Below are 17,530 nucleotides of genomic sequence, written 5' to 3' on the forward strand. Positions count from 1 at the left end.
TGTCAAACTTTCAGACATTATTTTTCCCAAGAAAATTATTTTAAAAGCCATTTAGTACATAATTTTTTCTATCATATTGTTATGATTTTTTCATACACCAAAAATTTTAACAGGGATGTAATTATTTATTATGATGAAAATAATTGTGAGATTTTTGTTTCCTTTTGTTCACACAACTTTCTGCTTGATAGCAGTATATAGAAAACAATGTTTGTAGAAACCTACATAGTCTTGTCTGATTTAAATTAATTTTATTTTAATATGAAATTCAAGGTTTAGATTGAACAAAGCAATAGGTTCCCATGGAAAATACTGGGATTAATCAAGTAAGAAGCCTTATATTATTTGCAATATTTTCATCTGCCTTTAATCTCAGCCAAAGATGTACTATAAATCATATCTAGGCTGAGTAGTTTAAAGAGAGACTTGGGGAATGGAAAGTCTACAACATGGGGTGATAATGGCAGGTGCACATTTCAGTGAAAATACCAGCACACATTTGGCTAAACAGCCAGGCTACTGAAATCATCTTTAGCTATGAAAAAGCATGCGAAATATCAGCAGTTTTGCTCAAATAGCTTAGCATATTGTGATAAGATTGTGTTCTCCTGCACATTTGGTGGAATCAGCAAGTCAGAGTAAGACTCTGGAAGGCAGAGGTGACAACCAGGACCCTGTCAGAGGAGCTGGCTGCATTCACTTGCTACATTCCTACACTGAGGTCATCTCCAGATACGGCGCTCTCTAGCTGTTACCTTTTTTCCCACACACCAAGTCTATATAGCAGGGAACAGAGCCACAGAGAAAGTTCCCACAGACGAAGAGCTATGAATCCTTGAAATTCCTAGCATGTTTTATATATGCAATGGATAATTTGGAACTGAAAATTAAAATGAAAACATGGTCATCGACCTAAAAGAAAGACCTTGAGTAGTCCCTTTTCCTCTTTCAAAGCTGTGCAGTCCCAATACAGGCACCCTGATGTGAGGCTGACACCTAGAAAGGTGAGAGAGAATGCTTGGGCTTCACTTCTTCAGGAGAACATAGGAGATATTTGGGGGCAAGACATGGGCGAGAGACACCCACTGACAAGTTCTTAGGAAGAGTTCATAGAGAATAGCTTTCAGAAGGACAGCTGGAAATAGTTCTTAGTCTCCCTCCTCCGCCCCCCAGACTTTCCTGGAAAGAGATTCTGACTTACTGCATATTGGCAGCAGACAAGTTTCTCAAAAGCCTCCATTTTCTTTGGAGGACTGTGTTCCTCAGACAACTCTGTTGAATGTTGGCTAGGAACATAGATGCAGTCCAGGAACAGCTGGATACAGGATCTCTCCTTCATTTATTTTTTAAGAATTAAAACTAGCGTGTATATCCTTCATAATGACTGACTACTGTATTTCTGTCCCCAGATGCTTTCTCACTTTCCTCCCAGTATGTTTATCAGGAGGACAAATTTCATAGCAATGTATATAGATAAGTGGATCATAGTTCTTAACAGACAGATTGTTTTCTAGAAAAATGGGTTGGAGATAATCCCCAGACAGTGCCCTACCACATACTGGCATGTACCCCCAATGCCAGCAAGGACTCCCTGCAACTGGCTCTAACAATCTGTCTCTCCTCTATAGCCCATTGCTGGTACTACAGTGGAGAGGGCTGAGATGGGTGCATGAAACAGGAAGAATTAAGGGAGATTTGTGCCATGTGAGGGGCACTGTACCAACCACTCATCAGAACTGTGTGCCTTAGATGAACAAGAGGAACAAGAACCTTTCGCGGTGTTAGGTACCCCTCTGGAAAGTGAATGAGCTCTTAGGGTGTTCCTTGGGAACAAGGGGTGCTGAGAAACATACACAAATGAAGAAGTACTTTCAGAGAGTCGCTGCAGAGGTATAACCATGTTCCCCATTCCAAGCCTTAATGGCCCTGAGTAGCCTCACCTGTGGTTTCCACCCATGCTTTCTTGGCTATGGATCCAAGAGCCCCATCTCAGCTCAGTTCTGCATACCTAGGCCTTCCTTGAGCTATTCTGTGGCTATAATTATCTCCAGTTCTGTCTCCAGGATGTCCCTAGAGCAATGTTGAAGGAAACCTCTTCTCCAGTCTTGCCTCTGGCACCATTTTCTGCTGCTGTTCCTGACTGTTGCTCTTCCTGGATGGATCTGGCCTCACCTTGCCTGGGGATCACTGGACAGTTGACAGAAGCTGTTACTGCCAGCAACGCAGGCCTGCTCAAGTGCTGCAGGACTGCATCCCACCAGCAAAAGCATAGCCTGTGCTAGGGGTCAACCCCAGTGCCCAGATAGACATAGCAACAGCCCCTGGGAGTATTCGTCTCACCTATCAACCTTCTATAACCCTGCTCCCAAACTCAGACCTGTGTTTCTTGACAGTTTTCTTGACAAAGTGAGGAGACACCGTCTTGATCTGGTGTCCAGGAGAGTGTTGGAGTTTGATACTTTTATCCTGCTACACACATTGAACATCTCTCTGCTCCCTAATTCCTTGCTGACAGTGGAAACTGCTGGAGCATGACCAGAGTGTACCGAACATGCAGTGGGACTCTGTGGAGGAGGAGCACGACATGATATGACTCATTCATGAGCCTGAAGGAAAGAGAGGGCACACAGGAGGAGGGCACACCACAAGGGAGGATAGAGATGTCATGACTACCACTTAAGCTTACATGATATTCCCAGACTTATAGTTTTATTGACTTATTAAAAACCTAGAGTCTGCCTCTTCAGCAGTTTAGTTCATCTGCTTATTCCGCTGAACTATTTTTGGAGAATTCCCTTTGTCATTTAACTTACATTAGCTTTTGAATGCATTCATTCATTCTGCTCCAATTCTGCCTTTTTAGTTGTGTGAGAATTTCCACTTTTCATGCCCAGTTTCTAGTTTGGGTTATTTCAGTCTTGGTCTTCTTACACTGGTTGCAGATTTTGATGGTACTAGTTCAGAAGTCTACTTTTCTTACTGTCTCCATTAATACCTTATGCTAAGGCATGACCTCATCTGACAATTTTGCCATAAGCCTTTAAAAAAAAATATGTAACAGTGGTAAAATAAAAATAAAACCAACTTGGATATAGTGCCCAAAATCAAATGTTTTAAAGTCTACAAGAAGTTATTTTAACAATGAGTGTGTAAGAGAAGATCCAAGTAAGTAACTCACTTGTTCCTAAAATGTAGGCTTTTTTTTCACTGCATAGCGAATTTCTGGTTTTAACTTTAGGACCCAGGCACTCTAATCCTTCACCCTATACAAATGCTAAATTCCCTCAAAAGGAAGGGTCCAGTCATCATAAGATAGCTTGCTTCAGAACTGACTGTATTGCTAGAAATAGATATAATTTTCACCAGGCTTTGCTTTCTCCATCTTGAACAATCACTCAAACCTATGCCAGTGACTTTACAGCTTGTAATCTCTTCATAAAATCACAAATCCCTTATGTCAGGCTGAAAACCAAACGTCTGGTTGTCTGTAAAGCAGTCCTCTCATTATTCAGGCACCATTTTCTGGAAGAGGACTATTTAAAATAAAAGTCAGTTTCAGGGCACCAAGAGCTATCATATGCTTTAAACTGTCTCACATCCAGGCTCTACTCCACTGGAAGGATTCCCCTCTACTAAGTCCCAAGACATGACAGAGGTGCTACAGTAGGCATCTCAACTTAAAAAAATTCTAGGAAACATACATGAAGGACAGAAAAGTGAATTATTGTTCTTGTGTTATCTGGCAGACATTCATAAGGTTTTTTGTAGAGACTTCTTACAAAGCTTTCTCTGCTGCACTGGCCGTGGGATCTGAGTCCAACCTTCCTTCTCTTCATCTAAAAGGAAAAGGAAAGTAGAGTTGTCTGCCAATTTCACTCTCTTATCATCTCCCCTTCTCCTGCCAAATGCTGATGCTTCAACAGAGAACAGAAGTGTGGTGCAGGAGGTGGTTTTGGTCTGTTGATACTTAGGCTCAGGAAGAACATTTATGCTTAAAGAAGAGTGAAGGTCAAGATAAGAACTTGGTAGCTTGAAATGAAAAGAAAGTTCACAGAACGACTCCACAGTGTATCTCCTCAGTTCCCATGATTCATCCATGAGTGAAAAACTAGTGTCTTTAATATTTTCACATGCCTCTTCACTGACAACAGTACAGCTCAACTTAGTTTGTCCCACTGGAAGTAACTCTAAAGCCAAAATTAGTGCCTTCCAACAAAAAAATGTGTGCAAACTTATGGTGTCTTTAACCTACAGGTCCACACAGGATTTCTTTATAGAGGTCTCCTTTCTCTCTTCTCTTTGCTTTTCAACTCCTATTAATTTTTTATTCAATTCTTCTCTCTTGGATCAGTATCTTTAGGCTAAAAAAGTAAACTGTGAAAGTTCAGCTCATTCTCATCCACTTTGGTTAGAAGTAAGGAGCAGACACAGTTTATATATTCTCAAGAAACTCTTGAAAACATATGGGTTTTCTTTTCATTTTGACTTCCCTCATATTAACACTGCCAATCTGGAAAACAAAGAAATCATCTTCTTCAATCTTTATTTTCCTTTTTCCCACATGTTATCTTAAGATTTGTTATTACATTACTCACTTTTTTGTTACAAGCCTGTAGACCGATACCTTGGTTTAGTTAAAAATTACTTTCCCCTAGTCAGTCAGCCAAAGCCAATCAAGTCAGTGGTCAACCTTGTTAGGCTATGGGAACATGAAGGGGAGAGCAGGTTTTTTTCTATTCAGGGACAGATATATGGGAGCCAAACAGAAGCAGCACTACTTGTGTATTGCTGAATGGACACTGTATATTTGCATGAAATCTGCATATTGATATTAATTCTGCAAGGCCAGCTTTCCTAGGGAGAGGTAAAACTGCTACAGGTACCAGGTATAATCTTTGAACTACCTGATGGTTATCTCTGAACTTAAAGAATGTACTTATTTTGATGTTTAATGTCCATTTTTTGTGACTTCAGATCAAAGATCTTGTACTTGTGAGATACACTGAGTCATGAGTCTTCTAATGGCATTTCATAATACGAAACACACTGAGAGATGCAGGTCAATATTCATCAGCAAGCCCCACAATATTTATCACAGACATTCATCTAGCCTGCAAGAAATAGAAATGTTCTGCCAGAAGGGACTGTCACTGAAATGAAAATCAGAGAGCAAAATTTTCTATGAAAAAATGTATTTTTAAAACTTATAATCTCATTAGAAAATGCATTTCTAAGACATCAGGAACTAGATTCTTTTGAGTCATATGCTTTTGATACATTTTCAACATAATTGCTGAACTAAAACTTGGGGAACCAAAAGTTATGCCAGAAAGGAAGAAAAATCAGTGTCTGAAGATAATCTTTGTGTTGCATTCTTATTTATAAGGAGAAAAGCTGTGACTTTATTTACAAGGAATGGAGATAAGGACATCTACCTTCTTTACTGCTCCACACTTCTTTTTTTTGTCAGTAATTCAGTCTTTGATGTGGGTACAGGTCAGATACAACAGTGGATTGTATGTTTTTCTCAGTCTGTTTCTGGGTGCTTTACAATGTTATGGTTAGCTGTGAGCACAAGTCCTTTCTCAGATTATAACAGCATGATCCTTCCTCTTGCTAGCACTTATCTGATCCCACTGTGGGGCGGTTCTAAAAGTAAGCTCAAGCTGCAGTAAAACTAACTCAGCAAGAAAAATCACCTCTGGAAACAGGTTCACTATAGGGATCTTGCACGTACCAGTTCATAGCAACAGGTGGGTTTATAGCCCCCACTTGGAAGACAAGATGAGGAAATGACTGCGAGCAGTCCTGTCTTAAATCAGCCTAAATTGTGAAAATATGTCATTAAATACATTTTACAGCAAAAATTGAGAAGGACAGTTTAATGTATCAGTGTTTGGAGGATTAAATTAACCTACAGGCTATGTTTATTTTAACAGAAAATGGTATGACTGGCATTCTAGGTGGGCTGACTAGAAAAAAATAGTCAAAGTTACTTCATCATCTTAACAATGGAAATAAGTTCAGTTCCGATTTCTCTTCCAGAAAAGACTGATTCTATATTTTCATTTTAAAAGCAGCATCCAGACAAACAGTAAAATAATGAAATAGTGAAATTGGGCCATAAATCTTGAGAATCTGAATGATTTTTTTTAAGTTGAAAAATATTTAATTTTTTAATGGGCCTAATTGGTAACATTACACCTCAACCCAATGTGTAAACACATTATTTTCAGGAGTTTCAGTTCACATTAATATCTCTCTTGTAGATGGTAATTTTTCAATTGTTGAATATAAATCTCCTACATCGAATTGAAAAGGTTAAAAGAGAATCATGTGGGTAAATTGTGTCAAAGCACAGTAATTTATATGGGACATCTGACTCACAGGAGTGAAATTAGTACTGATCAGATGAAAATTCCAAAAATGAAGAATTTGCTTACTTTTACCCAGTGTGATTTATAGGACTTTAGCCCTATTATAATTTTGTATTGATTACAAAGCCTTTGCATAGGTTAATGATAAAGGTTAAAAGTTCCTCAATAGCGGAAAGGATTTAAAAGATGGATTTCTTCATTTAAAACAGGCATTATTGACAATGCTGATTCCAGCACCCTAGAGCACTGAAGTTATAATGAACATATCTTATAATGAACATGGATTTACAATGTATTGCGTGAGAAAGCAATAGGCATAGATCCAATGAAGGTTACTGTGGTTGTCTACCTGGGATGAAAAATACAGTTATATCAGTCCCAGTATGCAAAATAAACCCAAGTCTTCTAGACATCTAATACTTTGCTATATATTAAAGCTGACCTACAAGTAAAAATGTATACATTAAACATTTCAACAAATAATGTTATCTCTTTCTGATTCTTAAGAATGCAAAATAAATGGAAATATTTTAGTTTGTGACACCATTTGTTTGTGTTACATTAACATGAAAGCTTTGTTTTCTAAATGGAAATACTGAGTTCATTAATGTATAATGTGAAACAAATGCCACTGTTAACTTTGAAAGAAAACTTTCAAATACTAGACTAGAGACTTAATGTCTGCTGCTCTTGTAGTTAAAATTACTTGCCAGACTTTTCTTAAGATCATTGGTTACACTCTATTTCTCATATATACAGATTTCATATAATATGTGCAGTTAAACATGATATGTTGGATTCATTTCCCAATATATGGTTAACCATGCGCAATTCTCTTAGTTAATGCCATTAGGCACACCTCTTAATTTCTTTCCTGCAATAACAGTAATACTATTCCTTTGTTTGTAGGTGAGATTACTTGCATCTTGATATTCCCTGTGCATTTATAATTGCTATTTGTGTTGATTTCTCTATTATTACCATGATCATCAGAATATATGAACTCAGAAAGGAGGTTATTAGATCAGATTATTTCCTCCAAATATGTACCAATTACCTATTCCAGAAACTTTCTTCATAACACTATGTTTAGTGCATAGACAGCAAAAACTGACAACAGCTTAGTACACTATGTTTCAGAGTTCTTACCTGCATCATGCTATGATTGTATACATTATACAGACAGTGAGATAGTTTCCCCAGGGGAAACTGGTGAAAACTGGCATTTAAGAATAGAGTGGATAAAGCACAAGAAAGTTATTCTGAGAGATAAGAAATCTAATGTTGGCTTGATTATCACCGCACTTCACATACGGACATGAAAATCTTAGTCATTGGTGAACCCCCTTTGTGGAGGCAAGCTAAATGTAATTTTTCAATTTGCTTGGCTCCTAAGTTAGCATCATCTCCCTGTTCCACATCACCTTGTGGCATATACATCACGTTCAGTCCTTTGGTACCCATACTCAAGTTCCTGCCTGAGATCTGATACAGATTTCCTGAGTTATTTTTCTTAGGAACAGCCATGAAAACAGACAATTGCATTTCACTGAAAAATGAGTGGCCAATTGCAGAGGTGAGACTCATAAGGACATTAAGAATTTGCTGGTAAGATTTATATCACAGTACAGAACCTTGCTATGATACTAAGCAGTTCTCCAAATTTAAGTGATTTCACTGGCTGTGTCTACTCTGTCGGGTAATTTAGCTTGTGAGTTGTCTCCTGTTATACACATTGCATAAACGTTAGTTCACTCCATGGCTCATTGTTAAAGAAAACCATCTCCACCCCTCCAAAACAAACCTCAAGTTCTGTGGATAATTCATTCCAAGAACTGCTTCCAAAAGGCAACACAAGCCAGACGGCTGAAGTCTTGGATTTCTCTGCCCTACAAAGTCCTTCAACAGCAGGCTTTTTATTTTCAAAACACTTTCCCTTGCCTGTATATCATATCTCAGAACCTGTAATGCACTCCTTGAGTTTCATGTTATAAAAACACCACCTGGTGGGTTGCAGCAAAGCCCTCATGGTTTTTTTCAGGCACTTTGAACTAAAAACAAACAAACAAAATGATAATTGGGTCTTTGAGCCAAGGGCACCACTGTGCGTGGCTTAAAAGAGATGCAGGACACTGTACTGTGTAGTGGAGATTTGGTTAGCGGTTTCTTCTAGGTATTGCTATCTCTGAGCACAGTGGACAACATTTTGGCTGAAGTATCTCCTGCAATGTGTATTTAGCTATGTGAATATAGCTGCACTGACTTTTTCTGTACATTATCAGGAAACACTTTCATGAAGTACTGGCTTCTCAGAGATGTTTTCACACATCAAACATTCACATGGCAATATGGCACCCCTTCATCCTGCCCTTCAACAATCAAAAAAGCTTAAAAGCAGGGTTTTAGGTGTAAAAATGAAAATAAAAGACTACAGGTGAAAAAAAAAAAAAAAAAAAAAAAAAAAAAAAAATTTTTTTTTTTTTAATTTTTCTACATAAAATTCCTAAAAAGTAATCCGTTTGACATAGCTGCATGATTTGGTATTTAATTATATTTCTCCACCAAAGATATAAAACATAGTGGCAGGGAATATGTTGGAAAATATTTACTGGTCACTCACTAATGGACCTGTTATGTGACTGTTAGAATTTATCTGTCAAGATTCAGACTAAATATCTGCATCTGAGTACTCTATCTCCTGCATTTATTTATTTCTCTACATTCATTATAACCAAGCTGCAGTAACTAACTTTGATGCAGGGCAGGTTTCAGTTGTTTAAACAGAAGTGCCAAAAGCCACTGGAGATGCTTTAGGATGGCCAGGACATCCTTAAATTGTTTTATCAGAATCAGGCTTCTTTTGGATGGGCAACTGTCTGCTAAGTGTGATATTCCCACCCCTTGCATCTAAAATGCCTGTAGAGGACTATGTTTAACCTGTAGAACCCTATCTGTAGACGCAGACTGTACAGATATGAAAAACTAAGTGGAATTAATCACACCTTACATATAATATGTTATTCTTAAACTCACCACTTCAGCATCAACATAATGCTACTCTATACTGCATTCGGGATGGTGCTCACACTTAAGCTTGTAATTTCTGACACAGACTGACCCATATAACCACCATAACAAAGCTGATGAAATTCTGCTCTGCCAAAATATAAGCTTATCTGTGGTTTTAAAAAAAGCTGTACAGAATTGTTTTTAATGGATATATTTTAAGGACTCTGGCTTTTGTAGTTAACAATGATCTCATACAACTGAGAGGTGACCACATTTTCAGTTTGTCGTTTGGGGGGTGTGTGTGTTATTTTTTATTTTGGCTTTTTGTTGCTTTAGGTTTGGTTTCTTCTTGCATAAGGCAAAGTGTCTGTAGAAAAAGTAGCATGAATTATGACAGTTATGAGAATAATTTACTTTATAAGGATAATGTATTCCTGTTCTCCAAAGCACACATTAAATAGTGAATGCCAGAAGTATAGGGGGTCCCAGTGGATTGATAGTTTAACTTTTTCACCGTATCTTACTGTTTCTCCCATCTCAAAAGCATCAGGCAATGGTTAAAGTCAGACTCAGTGAAACAGAGACATTACTGTTTTGACAAAATCTATTCATTTTGGTTTTGAATCTTCTTTTGTCTTTCACCTTAGCTTTACTGACAAGCTATTGGAATTGACACAATCAGATAATATAATTTATTGCACCCAAATTAAGTTTTTAGACCTCACAGAAAGACAAGGGGATAGGAATCAAAACCATTTTACAACATACAATTTTAGTATCAATGAAGCCTGCTTTCTGTCCTAAGCCATTTTCATTGATAGGGCAGCAGTTATATGTGTGTTTATGTAACAATAAGTTCCATGATGTAAAAACCTTCATTTATTCTAAATGAATAACGTTGACTTTTCTGTTCTTTTATCATGAGCCTTGAAGAAAACAGCTTCACTGAAAAAAAAATTTGGAGTATTAAGAAACTCAGCTGAGTAAACTGATTTATAATTCAGATATGGCAAACAAATGTGCAATGCTAGATAATTTCTTTTTCTTTAATATTAAAGCCTAAAAATCCCCAAAGCTTCATTGGAAAAATGTTTGAAAATTTTGACATTTCTTTAGCCTCTGTGGATCAGCTGTTAATTTCTCCTTCATTAGATGAAATCTAAACAAAATAAAGCGGAGATACATTTTTCACTAGGTTGATTCCTCACTTAATTATCAGCAGAAAAATCCCTTATATCACTTTTCACATTTTCAAAATTGATGTAGTCAAAAATAGTAAAACAATGTAGGTTCCTTCCCTCTGTACTACTTGTAAGTGAAATCCAGTGGGGTTTATTGTCTGCTTGTTTGTTCATGTCTTGTGCTGATTATGAATCATTTAATACTTATAGAATCACAGAATTGTTGATGTTGGAAGGGACCTCTGAGATCATCCATTCCAATTCCCTGTTCTTCTCCATTTCACCTACTGTGCAAGGGAGAGGGCAAAAGTTTCACTACATCATAAAAGCACACACATTTCCTGAAGAGCGTGAGTACGTGCACTGCTGTATATGTACTATAAGAAGGGCATGTGTTCCAGCATAATACAGCATATATTTTCTTGTCAGGGACATCCCTTAGCTTTTCTGAGTATAGATGTAGTCATAGAAACATGAAAATGGCCTCAAGAAATTAGTCCTTTGCCAGGTACCCTTCATAATACAGTTCTTCCCAGACATCTTTTTCTCCTCTCATTGAGAATTCATGGCCAACATCACATGAACTTCACATGGAAGAGTCTTTGAATAATGCTAGAAGTAGTCCCTTGTTTCTACTTTTCTTTCTAAGCACTGGATGTTCGTAAGTATTTTGTGATGTTTTTAAGATTAATGGCTTAAACACACTAGCTACTGTTCAGTAAAGGAATCTATATCTATTTTAACATAGGAAATATATTTTTCACAACCACTACATATAAACTGAAGCGTACCTGAGCTATTTAAACACAGCTCTGTGATCTAGTTAGTATGCTTTGAAACATTTTCATTATATTATGTTATAAATAAAATATGGCAAGAAAACAGTTAAAGAAAGAGAGGAGGAATCCATTAGAGGCTTTAAAAATTCCAGATGGCAAAAGATCGGCCAATGAGAAAAAGAAGGTTTGGTAATTAATAAGTCATTTTCATTTATGGAATGACAATGAAAAGTAATTTTGTTTTCTCCTCTTATTTTCTGTTTAAATCAAGTTATGCTTAAAAAAAAAAAAAAAAAAAAAAAAAAAAAACCAGACCTTATTATTGTGAATTGCAGGAATCAATCTAATATTATATCTTCCTTCATGCTAGAAATGTATGTCGATATTAGTCAGTGTTGGTATTTACTGAACACAGTAAGGAACTCATTGCTCTGATATCACTTTCCCTTCATTTCTCTTAACCATTATGCTATTCTTCATTTTGCTTTTTCCTACAAATTCATTGGTTTAATTTATCAGTTGCATCCAAATTTATCTTCCCCAAAGTATTATAGCTCTTTACTGACATTTACAAATTCATGAACAACATGCCTACATGTCAACCTTTTCCAGGTATCTCATTATTGTGGATTATATTTAAAACTTCTGATTTAAACATTCATCTACAACACATCAGGTTTTTGGTATATTCATCTGACCTTTATGTATTTCTTTAACCTCTCATAAAGCTTCTTCGCTATCTTATGAGTTTTGGGGCAGAACATCAACTAGTTATCAGTGCTTTTCTTCACAGCTTGTGTGCTTAGGATCCTAAAATTTAGTTTACATATGATGGGAGAAAGAATTATCTGCCCTTCTAAGAAAAATTTTTGCATACAACTTCACAGAAATGTTGTCTTGTAAAAGCCTCTTTCCACATTTTTTCCTATCTATCTGAAACACTGTCCCATCCTTATTTAAATTCTCGATAAAGGAAAATGTGTATGCTGTTTTTGAACATTTTTTTAAAACACTCTTTTCAGGAAGTTCCAGAGTCTGCAGTTTTCATTTGAGGCTGGAAAGAAAAAAAAAAAAAACAAACCAACAAACAAACAAACCAAACCAAACCAAACCAGAACACCCAAAACAAACCACAAAACACCACAAAACCAACACAGAGATACAGAGATGACATTTCTCATGAAATTAAATCTTTTTTTTCCTATTTTCTATAATATTGTCAATAAAATTTTCACTAGAAATTAATCCTGACTCTCCAGTCAGTAATTAATGTCTAATCACATGTAATGTGATTCATATCACATGTATCATATATTCTAACTGAAGCCAGTTATTTTATTTAACTGCAAGATCTAGGAATATTTTTCTTTTTATGATAATTATCTTTTATAATAAGTGTTGTCCTAGATGTTTAAGATAAGGCCATATCTTTCACTACTGTGATAGCGTACTTGTAAATACACTGGGAAATATCTGCTTCATTATACCCATATCACTTCGTGAACTGTTTTGTTGTAGTGGTGAGAGTTTATTTTTTCACTGTCTGTTGAAATTAGTCTTGTTAAATATGGGAAAACTTCACTAATGCTCTGGAGAAATGACCCAAAACTTTTTTTGGTTGTTCCACTTACAAAACTTCTCTGAAATAACACCTTGACATAACATCTTTAATGATCCACCAAGCATACATTTAGTGAAGTGTTCTAGACACATTATAGTATGTGCATGATAAGGAGAAGTTATGTTCCCTCCTCCTCAACATCTGTTGTCACTTTTCCTCCTCCTGTGTCCACTTGCATTGTACACAGAGAGCTAATTTTCACAAATTCCAGGCAAGAGCACGGGATCAATAAATCTACAAAAAATAGCAATACAGTCTGCTGTATAAATATGGCAGCAAAAAGACAAATTCATTCTAGTAGGCTTTTCAGACAACATGATTGACTTTAGCTGACTCTTCCCTTAATGCATTTTTTCAAAGCTACAGGAAGGAGATTTGAGTACATACAGCAAGTTCACAAAGACCAGCTTTGAAGCTGCTTTTAGAGAAGAGCATTTTTAACAAAAGCACCCAAAAAGTTGTCCCTTTTAAAAAAGAGGATTCTCTGTATCTTCTTTAAACCAGGATAACGAAGAGGATAATACCATGACTAAGATATTTATACTTCATCACAGTGCTTTTGAATAATAATAATAATAATAATAATGATAATAAAAGGATCACTAGTTTATTCATCTTTCCTAATGATTCAGAGGAAAGAAGTACCTAAACAATGAATAATAATGCAGAAACTCGACTGTAAAATCAATATGTCAGCTCAGTAGAGCTGAGCTTCTTTCTAATGCTGCTGTTCCAACAGTAGTTTACCTTCTGAATTATATATGTATTGACCTAATTACATAAATATTGACTTTGCTTTATATGAATCCTTTTTCAGTCTCAGTGTAATTACAATGTCAATATTTGTTGCATGTAATAACACCGAATTTAGACTTGTTAATTTTGATTGATAGTGGCATGCCACAAGTTATTATATGGGATAAAACAGTTAGTCTAGAAATATGCATAGCAAATACAAGCAGCTGACAATGCTACCAAATCTGAAGGTGTCTCCAAGACCTTCTGTTTCTGGTTATTTAACTGGGCAGAGGAAATCTAATGGGTGTTTACATCCTTGTTCCATATAAAGCACGGTTTTGAGATGGAGAAATATTTGCCCTGGTCCAAAAAAGCACAACTATTCAGCTGGAAACTCAGTAAAAGTGTTCCTGTTTAACGTTAGCTTTACAATTTTGCTGTGCAATGTTGTAAAGTCTGTTTAAATTGTGCCAAAATGAGGTTTTATATAGAAACAAGTATACTTTGCTGCATACCTTCTAAGAGGTATATGTTATTTTGGAATAATTTTGGGATCCAGACACAAGCAATTTCACATTAAATTATTTCCCTTTTCTTTCAAATCCAAGAAAGATGTGATCAGTGGACTTTTAGGTACTGCTGGGACTTGCAAAACTGTTCACTTCAGTCTGCAAATGTTTGTTGAGATATATTTCTACAAGAACAACTTTGTTCAGAGCTGGCAGACTTCTGAATTACTTTTAATGATGAATAGCCATATAGTATAATGTATGTTTCTAGATGCACTTATAAAGGATTTTGAATTTGGCAGTAACATGAGAATTAGAAACCAAACTGTGACAGTCTGTGTGCTGAGGATATTTAAATTTGTTCTAGCTGAAACATGTTGCTAGTAGTGACAAGGCATGCATCATACTGTATTTTCTTATTTGTCTCAGCAGGGATGCCAGACAAGACGAACCTCAGTGACGTAAAGCAAATCCATCAAACCAACGATGGCAGCACTTTAGACACAACTGGAGCAGGATGTACAACAATGGTTGATTATATGACATTTATGCTGATTAGTTTGGTAACACTATTTCTCAGTCTTTGGTAACTGTTTAGCTCTGGCTTGATATATATATGTCTCATTGTCATCTGTTTATCCCCACTCACAAGCCTGGAATAAAGCATCTGGTGGATATAACAATACTTATGATAGTTTGTATAATATCAACCTCTCTGATCTAAGGCCTGAATATTAACAAAGTTGTTTGTGTAATATTTATCCTGTGGGGTTATTTTAATACCTGTAAAGTCATGCAAAATCATGTTTCCTTTTAGAATATTTTATGTTAAAAATAAGTTGACTATGACAATCTTTCTCTTAAAAACAATTTGTAAAAAAGAGATGACAGAATCACCAAGTCATGCAAGGGGCCCCTGGAGATCATCTAGACCAACCCTGTGCTCGGAGCAGAGTCAACTAGAGCAAGCTTCCCAAGGCCAAGTCCAGCTGGTATTTGAATGTCTCCAAGGATAGAGACTCTATAGCCTCTCTGTTTTGTGCTTGAACACTTGTAGCAAAAAAGTTTTTTCTTACATTTCAATGTTATCTATTGTGTTTATGTTTGTGCCCATTGCCTCTTGTCCTGTAACTGGGCACTACTGAGAAGAGTTTGGCTCCATCTTCTTTAGTCTACTTATCAGGTATTTATACATTTTGGTAAGGTCCCCCTACATCTTCTCCAGGCCAAACAGTCCCAGCTGTCTCAGCCTCTCCATGTATAAGACTTGTTCCCATCCTTCATGGCCTTTTGCAGCATTCTATCCAATATGTCCATGTCTCTCTTGCCCTTGGGAGCCCAGACCTAGACACAGCACTGTAGGTATGGTCTCACCAGTCCTGAGCAGAGGGGAAGGGTCACATCCTTTGACCTTCTGACAACACGTTTCCTAATTCAAAACAGGAGGATGTTGGTTGTCTTTGTTGCCAGGACACATCGATGGCTCATGTTCAATTTGATATTCAGTAAGACCCCAGGTCCTTCTCTCAAAGCTGCTTTCCATCCAGCATGCACCAGGATGCACTGGTGCATGAGGTTATTCCTTCCCAGGTGAAGGACTCAGCACTTCCCTTTCTTGAACTTCATAAGCTTATTATCAAGCCATTTCTTCTGTTGGTCAGGGTCCCTCTGAACAGCAGAACAGCTCTCTGGTGAGAGTGCACTCTGTTGCATTGTTCAGGACATTAATGAAGAAATCAAAGAGTATCAATCCCTGGGATAAACTGGGAGTAACTGGTCTCCATGTGGACTTTGTACAACTATTCACAACCCTACATAAAACTGATAGCCACTGATGAAACTGTTACTCAGCACTTAAGAGTTTTCTATTTAAAGTCCTGTCTTGTGGGACATGATCCACATAAAACAGAAAATGTTGAATTTGCTCTTCTGTCATTCTCCAAAAAGGAAAAAAATTCCACAGTGTAAAATCAGCTAATTTTAGTAGGTATTACTATTCATAGTTCAGAAAAACTACACATTAGATACTGTATATTTATATGCAGATATATATGTAAGTATATTTTATCTAGACATAACAGGAAGGCTAGGATTCATTGTCACGATTGCGGTATCTTAATATGTCTACGTACAGACGTTTACACATGTGCTCTATATCTCTAAGCTGTCACTGCAGTTAATGGAAATACAGAGTAACATTCAATTGCTAAAATGCCAGCAACAAGTGCCAGTTAAGATACTGTAAAAAAAAAAACAAAACCACCTGGTGACCAGCTACTGCTCTGAAGAGTCTCAATTCCTTCTGTGGGCAAGTGACTGCAGCCCTTTGTCAACATAGTGAATTAAGCCCAGTGGATTATTCCACTCATATGAAGATAGACATCTAAAAAGCAACTCAGTTTCCCAAAAGTGTCTGGTGCAACTTAATATTTTTTGGAGTTTCCAAGACATTGTCATGGAACTGTCATATGATGCAGGGCTAAGATGAAATTCCAGAGGCTTCTTTAAGTGGGAGCCATTCTGAGTGGAAACTGATAGTTAAATGGGATATCCTTGTGTATCTCAAATAGATCTAGACAAGCATATGTGGGCCCATGAATCATATGCCAAGTCTCCATCGGTAATATTGGGAGCTTAGATACCTAATTGAAGTGGTGACACATGAATGCAAATCTGAAACACAGCATGAATCCCAGTTCAGGTTCTTATTCTTTATAAGATGAGTCAATCTAAAATGTTCCACAGTAATAATGGTACATTATATATCACTGTTATAAGATTTGATTATCCTGCCATGACTAATTCCCATGTCATTTTAACCAGAAAGTATTCTAATATGTTTTGTCGTTATTTCTCCTTTATGGTCCTTTACAAGAGAAAAAAATAATGGTACAGCTTTGTATGCAGTCATAGTCTTCCTAGACTGAAAAAAAAGTTGGGTTTAGATGATACTAATATAAAGTAGCATATGTAAATATTTTTATCCCCAAATGCATGCGTTAGTCATTAGTCCACACAGTCTAACATATAGGTAAACAGATATAAAATTTTAAAAAGTAAATGAACATTCCTAAGAGCAATTCCATGCCCAGATAAACATCATTAATAGGTATGTGTGCCAGTGTGTAAATTTTACTTGACCTTTTTTTTTCTTTGCAGCTTTTCTAAACCAGTCTTTCAAATTCACTTGTCTTCTTGTTTCAGTATAAACTAAAATTATGACATTGGTAATTCAGAGAAAAAAAATCTTTTTTCATTCTTTTCCTTTTTCATGACAGCTCAAACCAGTAATCAATCTAGCCCTGCATATTTTTTT

The 17,530-nt window shown here is 36.5% G+C and overlaps 1 protein-coding gene across 1 annotated transcript in view; it reads left to right on the top strand.

Annotated features, from left to right (window-relative positions):
* Positions 1-15,369, top strand: part of GPC5 (glypican 5) — a 744,086-nt gene extending 728,717 nt beyond the window's left edge. Inside the window, exon 8 of the mRNA XM_026843677.1 lies at positions 14,644-15,369. Within this exon, the coding sequence (XP_026699478.1) occupies positions 14,644-14,804 (161 nt within the window). The 3' untranslated portion in view covers positions 14,805-15,369. The remainder of the gene's footprint in view (positions 1-14,643) is intronic.
* The last annotated feature ends 2,161 nt before the right edge of the window (positions 15,370-17,530 follow it).

The sequence above is a fragment of the Athene cunicularia genome, assembly GCF_003259725.1.
Source record: "Athene cunicularia isolate RWA chromosome 1 unlocalized genomic scaffold, athCun1 chr1_part1, whole genome shotgun sequence".
NCBI lineage: Eukaryota > Metazoa > Chordata > Aves > Strigiformes > Strigidae > Athene > Athene cunicularia.